The sequence below is a fragment of the Penicillium citrinum genome (genome assembly GCF_028827155.1).
Source record: "Penicillium citrinum strain IBT 23319 chromosome Unknown utg000002l:1.0-3833315.0:1.0-3834789.0, whole genome shotgun sequence".
NCBI classification, from domain to species: Eukaryota; Fungi; Ascomycota; class Eurotiomycetes; order Eurotiales; family Aspergillaceae; genus Penicillium; species Penicillium citrinum.
In genome coordinates, this window is record NW_026622687.1 from 3,007,200 (window position 1) to 3,018,789 (window position 11,590).

The following is an 11,590-nucleotide window of genomic DNA, read 5'->3' on the forward strand; positions in this document are numbered from 1 at the left end:
GTCCACTCTCTTACGTTCACATCCACCTCATAATCTCCCGTTTCGAAGCCCCCTTGCACCCAAGGTGGTTGCATTTCCTCTCTTCTGCTCAAGCAGAGCTTGAGCGAGTGGGACTGGCTACAGAATAATACCGCTTTCCATCGCTTGGATCACTTCTCCCAAGGGTCTAGCGCTTCAGATTGCACCTGTGCAACCATTCATGTTTCTCCTTGTAATACCACTCGGATTGTTAACAATCTCATGGCTCAGCTAGGCTCATCGGAAGGAAGGCTTCATCATATACTGACAATCCCATCACTATGGTATCTCTCCCGGCTGTATCCTGGTTTACTACATCGAATAAAATATCCTAAATTAGTTCACCAACTAAGTGGTCGCGAGGTCATATGCCAGAAGGCCGAGCGAAATGAGAAAAGATTCACGGGTTTCTTTTGGGATGCTTCGTCTCCCGCTATTGCTGGGACAAGCGCCACCGACTCCTTTCTTGAAACTATGAATCCTATGGACTTTGCGGATTGGACTGCAGACTGACAAATACGCTCACTAGTAGGAATGATCAAGGACAGAGCAGACTGGTTCTAGAGTGATATAAATGCAATGGCCGCTAAACTTGACTGGAGAGGCAATTAGACACTGCCACCGAGAGAGAGAGAGAGAGTATGCCTACCTGGGAGCCCGGTCCAACCAGGCGAGGTGGCTCACCGCTACTAGTTCAAGGCCAACATCTTGGTCTTTACGATAATCCCCCTTAGCGTAGCGGATGTTGTTCGCATGATACTGTTTGTTAGTAAGTTAGACCAGATAACTAGGTCTTGTATGGCAAAGTACGAGGTCTCGTCCCTTACTAGCCCCCGTGGAAGCAGAGGACACAAAAAGGGATCGATATTACGGGAAACCTATTTGTCTAGAAGTCGATTAGTGGAAACCAGTTGGAAATGCTAGCAAGTAGAATGGAGGCGTCTGATCGCCTTGAGGCTAACGGATTCAGTTGATAAGCCAATTGATGGGGTGGCGATAATTGTGGTGTACATTTTGACCTTATCCTTTGGGTTAGGTCTAACAACAAATAGCCATAAAGCGCATTAGATGTTCCGAGGTTCTTATGTTGGTGATTAAAGGTAGGAGGTTTTGCTATGTGGAGATTGGCATCCTCGCCATGTAGATCCTCCGCGGAACAACCACATGTCCCCATAGTTATTCAATAGCGTTAGATCACCTGAAACCCCGAGCGCATTCGTTGCCTTATTTCCAAGCTGTCAGCTGGTCACACCCAAGCATGTGTTTATTATGCAAGCTGCTCCCGAGTCCTCTTTCTTATTTGAAGAGATTGACTGTTGTCCTCTGCGCAAATATCCATTTTATTCCACGTTTGCAATCGCCGAACGACATAACAAAACAACATGACGGCAATCAAAAACTTGGTCGCTTTTGAAGATGAAAGTGGTAACAGGTTCTTTTCGAACGTGGACTCCTTGGAATCCACCCAAGGAGCTTCAATTGAATCATACACGTCATTTGACGACTTGATGAAAGGCGAGAACGCGACAAAGGCAACTATCGCAAAGGTTTGTCAATTGATTCTTCCACCAATTGAACACTGCTGATGACTGTCTTGCAACTAGCTGTTGCCTCCTCTCCCCAATACCAATCTTCCGATTTACTGCGTGGGACTGAATTACGGAAGCCATGCGAAAGAGGCCAAAGTAAATCCTTCGTCTTCTATCTGTTCAGTAGAGTAATTGCTAATGCTAGGAAAGCTCAACGTCCCTGCGAGCCCTCCCCTATGGACGAAGCCTAGTTCCGCATTGGCAAGCCCTGACTCTACCATCCCGATGAGTCGATTCTGTGCCTCACATCTCCCTGATTGGGAGGTATGTTCTTAGTTATCAACAGCCTCACTGCACGAGATAGTGTGCTGACACAGTTTAGGGCGAACTGGTCTTTGTCACTTCCTGCGAGGTCCGCGATGTTACCCCCGAAAAAGCCGCATCCTGTATCCTTGGGTACACTGTCGGAAATGATATCTCTTGTCGATTTTTTCAAATGCCCGAGCAGTCCGGAGGCCAGTTTTTCTATGCCAAGGCCTTTGATAAATTTGCCCCCATTGGACCTGTGCTTGTAAGTCCGGAAAGCTTCAACACGACGAAGAAGGGCGCTCGTTTGGTCACTCGGGTCAACGGAGAGATCAAGCAGAATACCGTCATTGGAGATGACATGATTTTCGAGCCTGCAAGAATCCTCAGCTGGATGAGTCAGAGTAAGTCGGCGGCTCAATGCTTTTTTTTTTTTGGTTTGGTATGATCTGACAAGACATTAGGCACGACAATCCCTGCATACACAGCCGTGATGACTGGGACGCCGGCTGGAGTTGGTGTATTCCATAGCCCACGACAGTTCCTAAAAGATGGAGATTTGATTGAAGTTGAGATTAGCGGGATTGGTAAACTGAAAAACAAGGTCTTGTTTGAGGATGGCCAAGAGTCTATGATGTGAGAATCCCATTGCTCTCTATTAACTAGACGTATAATTTGAGATTTGCTATTCCTATTGAATGAGAATTACGTTACTGATTTTGGATATCTTTATTACTTCCTACAGAAATCTTGTATGGAAACTGATCAAGACAAAGCTCTGGTACAACTTTTCTCGTTGGCTTGTTTATGGAGGCTTAATGGGTTCCGTGAGACAAATCCAACGATCGCCTATCAATTAAGTGGAATGGGGTCTGTCGAATTTGGGAGACATACTATATTAATAATATGGGGAAGAGGAGACTACGTAGTGTTTACTCGATTGAGTGCGGAGTAATAGTCGAGAGCGAGAGAGCATATGTATTTTACTAGTGTGCAATTATGATAGAATAACCTATTTCAGTCACAACAAAAAAGCATCCATAAGCGCGTATCCTTCCTAACAACCTTGGGAAGAAAGAATATATATGATATTTGAAATGAGAAATGGCACAATCTTTTTCAATCATCCAGGGATGGCAACCTTTCCTGAGGACGAGAAAGAAATGACCAAGTCAGCACAGCCAGTCAGCGTGGCATCGATATCTCATGAGTTGCACTAAATGTTGTAGTTATTATGATTCTTTATATACGATATCGGGGAAGCTACACTTGTGTGGAGAAAACATCTGCTTTAATACTTTGCAAACAATTTGCTATGGTACACAGCATTCAACTAAAGTTGATCTCAAGTGCCTTGAGACAGCCCTCCAAATCAGAAATAGATCTAGCCTTTGCATAAATAATGCCATCCGGCCGTAAAATAAAATACTTCGCCTGAGAGTCCCCCAACCGGTGTTGGAATTGTTGAACGTCGTATCCGATGCGAATGGGGTATCCGGTCAGCATATGCAACGGTGCAGGGAAGGACACAGCCTTTCCATCTGTGCGGCGCTGCGTCTTCAATTTGCCAAAATTAAAGTGAACGATTGACTCAGCAGATAGAATATCTGAGTGGATCTTGTACCTGGCAAAGACTTCCCTCAGGTCTGTATCGTCCTGTTGGCTTGAGGTATTGATCACCAATAAACTCATGACAGTTGGAACGCGATGAAGAGCCTTATCAGAGAGCTCAATAGTAACAGGTTCATTACCGGGGAGATAGGTCTGGACGTAAATTTGACCCAGCCTAGTCCCGCCCCCAGCAGTGGATAAAAATGCCCCTTCTTGACAGCTAGAGTAGCCGTCAGCATCTGCAGCGACATGGGGCAACTTTATCTTAAATGGCTTTGGGATTTTCAGTGCCAAGTTCAAAATTGCGATCCAGAAAGTTCCGAGCAAAGTGGCTTCTTTGTTGCACCACTCTCCATTTTGCAGTGTAAGACGAGCCGCGTTGTCGATACCGATTCGTCGCTCTAATGACCAAGACTGGAGGAGGCTGGCTCTGAAAGAGGACGAAGTCTGGCGCGATTTCTCTATTTTGATAATCACGGCTAACCTCCAGGCCAGCGTCTCAGCGTCTCCCACTCCAGCGGCCACGCCTTGACCTCCAAATGGTGGGAAAACATGTGCTGCATCTCCAATCAGAGCGGTACGTTCGGCAAACCACCGGTTGACAACTCTATGAGAGAAGTTGAATGGGCGACAACGAAGAATCTCGATACAATCAGTCGGGAAGGTGATTGGCGCTGTCGTCCCATCAGGCAATGTAATTGATCGAGTAATCATGGGAGTGAGCTGCTCCCAGAAGACCTTGACTGCGTCCATCGACTCGTTCCATTCCGGGACTGCAAATTCATGTCTCCAGAGATGATCAGCTTGTGGCCCGAAACGACCACAGGCGGTTGGCTTTCCAGGTGGCCGACAGAAGTGCCACTCTTGAGGCCAGAACAAGTCATATACGGCTTTAGAGTCGTAGCCAAGATCCCACAGCGGAAAACTGGGATGTGTTTTCTCGGTTGGTAGATTGATACGTAGATTGGCCGCGATCCAAGTGCTGTCGTACTCGAAGATGCCGGCCTCTTGTTTCACACCTGCAGTAGGTTCCAGGAAATGCTTGCGGACAATGCCCCTCTTGCCGTCGGCGCCAACTAGCCATGATGCTCGAATTTGACATTTTTTTCCGTCGATATTCGTATAGTGTACTGTGACTCCGTCTGCATCTTCGTCCCGGTCCACAACCTCACATGAAGATTGAAGAGTGCAGTGCTTGGAAGACATCACCATCTCCCGCAATGCGTGTTCTATCATAATAATTTAGTCGATGTTCGCATTCACGTAGGCATGAGTCTCGAGACAACGAACCCAGTCGAGGTTGGCTCTGCAGAATGGTGCTTGGGAGCGCATGCTGCATCATATCTTGGTTCAAATCGAGAGTGAGAGAGGGTCGGTTTTGGAAGGTAGTCTGATGAAAGTTGAGGCAGCCAAGTTCTGTATCCAGTGATCTAAATTAGTCTTGCATATCGTGGAAATGACGGTGTATGTATTTACCGTGACCAATTGAGGCAAAACGCTTCCCCATGCCCAGTTTCCAGAAGCTGCGCAGTGCATCACCGGTCAGAACCACGCCCCTAGGGTCCGTCTCAATATTCTGCGCCTTCTCGAGCACGACCGACTAAAGACCAACGAATTAAATCATATTTACAACGCGGACTGTCCCAAGGACCATCCTGAAGATCGAAAAAGCATACCTTAATTCCGTGGTCAGCCAAAAAAAGACCTAAGGTGAGGCCTGACGGTCCCCCGCCAACAATTAGGACTTCAGTGGTCATATTGATGCTAAATATGAAAATATATGGCTCCTGCAAATAAATGGCTCCTGCATCATGCCTGGATTAGAGACTATTTATGAAAGGCCTCCGACTCAGGCGGCACGCGTGGGTCACAGACAGCATGTGATACCCAAAAAAAAAAAGAAAGAAAGAAAGAAAAGGAAAGAGAGAAAGAAAGAGATTGATCCGTGGGGAGTTCAATAGTGCCTGATCACTCAGGATATTATCCATGCCAATCGTATACTGTGGTTGTGAGAGGGGAAGTTCTTCCGCGGAGGATCTCAGCGCGCAGATCAGCATGCAGGAATTGTTCCGAGGAGGATACATACCGGTATATTCGAACAAACCCAGGGTTTATGAAGCCGGCGAAACAATTATCAATGGCATACTCGGGATATTTATGCTATTAACATTGCCAACTTGATTCTCATTGAAATTGAGATTGTCCTTTCTACCATCGATTTCCTTGACCAAGATTGTACTTTGAAATTCCCAATCTATGCAACATCCCAGTCTTCTTTTCTCTTGCAAGTCCACGTGAGCAGCCGTTATGGCACTTTGGATGATAGACATTCTTGCCATGCTACCTCGAGCATGGCAAGACAGGATTATGCCCCCAAGCACCGTTCCGGTCGTGCAAAACCACCCCTCTAAGGTTCAATTAAGTCGCATCTCCCACGTCTATTTCGAGCACGGCGATTTGGAGGCGTTTGATCGATTCGCCAAGGATTTTGGATTCGTCCAAGCAGAGCGCAAAGGAAACACTATTTATTACCGTGGCTATGGCCGAGACCCCTACGTTTATGTGGCATCCCAGAGCCCGACGCGACGGTCACGCTTCATGGGTACTGCCTTTATGGCGATAGACCAGGAGGAATTCGACAAGGCCCTGGCACTCCCTGGCGCAGTCGTTAAAGACCTAGACGAAGCTCCAGGATGCGGACGACTGATTACTTTCGCGAGACCCAACGACACCTTTTTCCACATTATCTACGGTCAAACCGAGCGCGAGGTCTGTGAGATTCCAACTGCTACGCACGACTACCAAGGCCCCTTCAACATGCCATTAGAGAAGCCTCGTAAAGGCCGTTTCCAACGATACCACGACGGGCCCGCGCTGGTACACAAATTGGGCCATTTCGGATACGTGTGCAAGGAATTCGAACAGGAACTTGACTTCTACACCTCCAACTTCAATTTCGTACACTCCGACATCCTGAACCTTCCGAAACTCCCACACATCGATGTCATGACATTCATGCATTTGGATCTGGGCAAGACTTATACCGACCACCACACCTTCTTCCTGCAGCGTGCGCCACCCGGTACCAGCAAGACATATGTCCACCATACCTCGTTTGAAGTCAGCGACTTTGATACCCAGTTGATGGGCCACAAATACCTTACAGACAAGGGATGGAAGTCAGTATGGGGCGTGGGGCGTCATGTTCTAGGAAGCCAGATTTTCGATTATTGGTATGATTCGAGCGGTTTCAAGATTGAGCACTACGCGGACGGAGATGTGGTCAATGAAGATAACCCGACGCGGAAGGAGCCGGTAGGGCCGCTATCTGTTTGGGGTCCTGAATTGCCCAAGGATTTCGGTGATAACAAGGCCCGGTGATTGGACGCTAACTTGTGGAAGCTCGGGCTCTTCGCCCATCTTACCTAGTATGTATACAGTTCTAACCATATATCAGCCCACAATCGTGCATCGTTGCAGGCTCGCGCTTTCTTGTGTTTCTTCGTCTGTCGTAATTTCTATGATGCGGATACATGTCATTCTCGCGTTTCAATTACCATGTCTGTCTCTTCGCTCTTCACCTTCATTTATACAAATTGGATTCGGGTCACCCATCAAACTGTTGCTACCAAAAGCTAGTCGTCTAAATTTCGTAGAAAATCACTACAATAGTGATTTTCTAGTCAAATGGTTTCCCAACCCAATTTTATTTATCAAGTATATATAGAGATTGTGTAGAGATAATTATATTATATAAGCATAGTGTATGCTTTCGCACTGTCAATGACCAAGAAGTTGTGAAACACTCCAGCGCCTCTGTTGCTGTGCGTTATGTTTTCATGTTTCTTTCCCTTTGCCTACCCAGATCTATATATCCTTGGTGATAACAAAGATGGTGAAGTGATGGAGGTGAAAGCAAGATCGGCTCTACTGTGTCCTGCGCGTGTGTTTTTTGGTATTGGCATCGGGTTATTACAATACGGTATAAGAAGGTTTGGGTGGCCCACAGACCGTTCGTGAGGTCTAGCTAAGTGGCTTTCGGTCGAACAGGAATCCAGATATCATATAGACCCAGTGATGATACAAGCGGACAAAGCAATGTACACTCTAAAAACCGGTTGCAGTACCTCTCACGTCTTGTCTATAGCTCTCGCTCTCTGGGTCTTTGACCTCGTTCTGGCATAGTTCTTAGAGGTCGAAGCTTCACTATCCCAAGTATCATATCTTTTAGCTCCCGATATCAGTTACGCTTAGAACTCTGTGTAAAGACTATTTTCTTTTCAAAGACAGTCATAGAAGTTGGATTTTTATTGATCATCATTGGTCAAACGACGCACTCCACGTAATACCACGCGCATTTCCTAATACCCAGATACCTAACCCCCAACAGCCTACCGATTCACATTCTTGTAGATGAGAGGAGGCAATGGTGAAGCAAGTTCGTGGGTCCCATTTCGGGGTGGGCACTTAAGTCATGACCATTTGTGCTAGAGGCAAGACCCCTCATCTACCATCGCCTAGCTGAAAAGAAAACCGTCTCATGCGGGTAGGAACTGGTCAAATCTAGAATTCGAATGCCGAAAAGCATCAATCTGTATATTAGCTTAGTTTCTAACTAGGGGTGAAGCCACGTGGGAATTAACAAGAGACCTTTTATCCAAAAATTACATAAAACGGCGGTCCGTATTCATATCGTTTTGCTTCGTATCCAGTAGTACAGATCAAATAGGGTTTTATAGTGAGATATAGGATGTTTGGTCTAGATTGATTTCATTAGTACGTTTTCAAGATTTCAAGGCTAATTTCAAATTCTATCTCACGACCAGATTTCAGGAATTTCGAAATTTTGAAATATCATATTGCCATCTCTAACCTTCCAGGGCAATACAAACAGTTCAAACAACCCCAGCGACGCTGAATCTTGCGGACTTGATAACCTGCCATCTTTTCCGTTCATGCGGCATAAGTGGCAGTCCTATTAAACCTTCGAACTGCAATCTTAGAACCTTAGCAGCCCCAGGACCTTACTGCACAGGCCGCGCTACCAAACACGAACTGGCAAAAGGCTAATGGTCCCGCTAAATTACCATACTTAGCTTGTCAGACGACATACTTCCCTTACCCTATAAGTTGTGTAGCCTCTTCTTTCTAGTTAACGTATGATGACCTCATAAAGAGGCTCCTCAATAATATATACTACCTGGAAAAGATAGCCAACATCGTTCTTGTAAGCATAGTTTTAGATGGGACCTAGTAGTGAACCTTGGTGGGAGATATCAAGATGCAGATATAGAGGGAGATACAGATGCACATCCAGGCTATCCCTCAGGAAAAGGAACATGATGTCGATTTCGACATCCTTGATGCAATCAAGATTTGGCCCGAAGAGCTTGTGCCTCTTCGTCGCATTGGAAAGCACTCAGAACAGGCTCACTGAGCACTGAAACGGAAAGGGTAAAGCCAAGACTTCGCATATGAAATCCCCTACCTAGGGTTAACTTGCCTAGAGCTAAGAGATCCCCTCAGCCACCGAGGAAATAAAGAGAATATGATGAATGAGAAGGAAGTACACATGACAGGATTCGCTAAACTTCTTTGTTGTACGGCGAAGACCGAACTGGAAGCCGAGGGCCATGACAGCCTAAAATCATTCTTTGATAGTCTTTCAATGAATGACGGGATAGGCATTTGTTCAGAATTCTCCGCAAGGTTCTATCTATAGTTTTCACTGTAAGATATGGTGTACGATAGTCCCTGGGGAGTATCCACAATGGCATCCTCTTGGCGGTTCCTGTGGACCACGCGGAGACTACCGGGAATTAGTGCAGTGGGCTTGACTCCATTTTGATATCTCATCGAGATGCCAAGTCCTACTCTAATTTGGTTAGATACAACTTACAACCCGTTGCAAGTAAATCATTCGCAGATGCAAAATACTATAGAACTTAAAATCCATACCAACTCCAGGTCTCCTGACTACCAATATCCAGTGGACTATCTCATAAAGTCCGAAATGCAGAAACCAAATCTGACACTCGAACTGCTGCCTTGAATTTACAGAACGTGGCCAAGGAAAATCAACCGACACAATGACAAAAAGCAGGAAGGGATCACACATTGCAAAAGGAATATTAGTAGAAACGAGGCTCTGGGCATGAGATTCTTCTCTTCGTAAATACATTCAAATGATTCTAGCTCTTTTGAAACACAACGCCCGCGCTTGCAAAAAATTGATTTCATCACATTTGAGACAGAATCGAGTTCTGCGCATAAGCCTATTGGATTTTTTTATGTTAGTCTGGGCTTTGTGTAGTTCAGAGTGGTGGAGGAGACTTACCATCGGTTTAATGTCTGGGTGTGGAACAGCCTCGAATACCTCGTACTGAAGCTTGAGATCAGGTCCGAGGTTAATGTAAGCACCCTTGTTCTCGGTGGAATCGCAGTACTTGGGCGCGGAGAAAACGGTAATACAACGACCATCGTGCTCGACTTCGTAGCCCTCCATGCGCACCTCGTGCGAACGAATGATAGCCTCCAAACCATTGTTCTCACAGAAGCGCTTGGTGATATCGGGACCGAATTGAAGACCAACACCGCGCTTACTGGGTCCACGGCCTGGCATAGTTTGAGGGTCGGTCCAGAGCATCTCCATCATCAGACCCTGTTGACCAGGTTGTCGTTGGTTGTGACGGTTAAGTTTGCGGATATCGTTGAGGGTGATCTTGTCATCGGAGAACAGACCACCGTGAAGAACCAAGTACTTATCACCAATCAGAGTGGCCAGGGGCAGAGCGGAGAATGACTCGGAGAAGACCTTGAAGACTCGCTCGGTATACTTGGCCTTGCACTCGCCCTCGAATCCGTATACCTTGTTCATATCGTCGGTCTCGTGGTTTCCGCGGTTGAGGAACAGGCCGTTGGGACGCAGCCACTTGTATGCGTAAAGGAGAAGGGCGATCTCAGTGGACCATGATCCACGATCAACAAAGTCACCGTTAAAGAGGTAGGCGTGGGTATCTGAAGGGGCACCGTTGCGGCGGAAAATCTCCAGTAGATCGAAGTATTGACCATGAGTATCACCACAGACGGTCAACTTCTTGCCAGCATCAACACCGATCTCAACCATGGTTGGCTCATTATAGACGATCTCCTTGACAGCCTTGATAATCTGGAAGACATATTTGCGGTGGATCTTCTTGCCGTTCTTGAAACGCTCAATCATATCATCAATAAACTCCTGCGTCATCTCCTCGCCCAGTCGCACACCATCATAATCATCATCAACCTTAATAGCATCGATATCCAAGCCCTCGAATGCGGATGGCGGGTCGGCGACCTCGATGGCCTTTTCGAATTCTAGACGACGGACGAGCTTCTCGCAATCGGCAAGCTTAAGCTTGGCATTTTGGTTGTTAGGTTCGCGCTTCACGACAGCCTTGAAATCCTTCAGGGCGGCTTTGTAGTTCAAGATGGCAGTGTTTGCCAGGGCACGTCTCCAATAGGCCTAGGACAGATCGGAAGTTTTAGCATATCTGAGCGAATTTCCCAACCGCATAATCCAGCCAGTCCCCCATTGTCTTGCGCTAGGCTTCTGCCTCGATAAAAGAGGATCATCAGTGTGTAAAAGTGACTCACCTTGACATAGTTCGGGTCTAATTCCAAAGCGCTAGTAGCATCGGCGACGGCAAATCCAAAAGCTTCGAGTTTAATTTGAGCCTGCCAAGTAAAAAAGTACAAGCAGTACTATTAGCAACAGTGCTCCGGATTTGCAAAGGTGATTCGCTATGAGGAGGAACGGATGGGCTCGTCCGGACGTACCTGGGCACGGTTGGAGAAGATGGCCGGCTCCTTGTCGTACTTCTCAATGGCTTGATTGTAAAATTCCAAGGCAGCAGGCCAATCGTGAGCTGCAACGGCCTTATTACCTTGCAGCTTGAGCGCGTTGGCTGCGTCTTTATCGGAAGCCATTGCGGAGGGAAAGAGGGGCACGAGAAAAGTGATTCGGAGAGATTGGCCCGCAAAAAGGAATGGGAGTTTTCGAAGGAAATAGAATTTAATATATGATCTCTCTCTTTTTTTGGGTCCCCTTATGTAAATCCGAGGGAATGTAAAAGGACCAAGAATCC

The 11,590-nt window shown here is 46.6% G+C and overlaps 4 protein-coding genes across 4 annotated transcripts; 2 read left to right on the top strand and 2 right to left on the bottom strand.

Moving 5' to 3' along the window:
• Positions 1 to 1,400: 1,400 nt before the first annotated feature.
• Positions 1,401 to 2,493, top strand: N7469_002943 (fumarylacetoacetate hydrolase family protein; the record flags this gene model as incomplete). Its single annotated transcript, XM_056641863.1, has 5 exons — positions 1,401 to 1,565; positions 1,623 to 1,703; positions 1,758 to 1,871; positions 1,930 to 2,257; positions 2,318 to 2,493. 5 exons carry the CDS (start codon positions 1,401 to 1,403, stop codon positions 2,491 to 2,493), a joined length of 864 nt encoding a protein of 287 aa, XP_056504357.1.
• Positions 2,494 to 3,182: 689 nt separating this feature from the next.
• Positions 3,183 to 5,221, bottom strand: N7469_002944 (putative monooxygenase; the record flags this gene model as incomplete). Its single annotated transcript, XM_056641864.1, has 4 exons — positions 3,183 to 4,693; positions 4,755 to 4,880; positions 4,941 to 5,064; positions 5,141 to 5,221. 4 exons carry the CDS (start codon positions 5,219 to 5,221, stop codon positions 3,183 to 3,185), a joined length of 1,842 nt encoding a protein of 613 aa, XP_056504358.1.
• Positions 5,222 to 5,801: 580 nt separating this feature from the next.
• Positions 5,802 to 6,845, top strand: N7469_002945 (2,4,5-trihydroxytoluene oxygenase; the record flags this gene model as incomplete). The annotated part of the gene is made up of 1 exon (XM_056641865.1): positions 5,802 to 6,845. One exon carries the CDS (start codon positions 5,802 to 5,804, stop codon positions 6,843 to 6,845), a length of 1,044 nt encoding a protein of 347 aa, XP_056504359.1.
• A 2,858-nt stretch (positions 6,846 to 9,703) lies between these two features.
• ppt1 (protein serine/threonine phosphatase PPT1) lies at positions 9,704 to 11,432 on the bottom strand (the record flags this gene model as incomplete). The annotated part of the gene is made up of 4 exons (XM_056641866.1): positions 9,704 to 9,739; positions 9,802 to 10,968; positions 11,100 to 11,180; positions 11,283 to 11,432. 4 exons carry the CDS (start codon positions 11,430 to 11,432, stop codon positions 9,704 to 9,706), a joined length of 1,434 nt encoding a protein of 477 aa, XP_056504360.1.
• Positions 11,433 to 11,590: the final 158 nt, after the last annotated feature.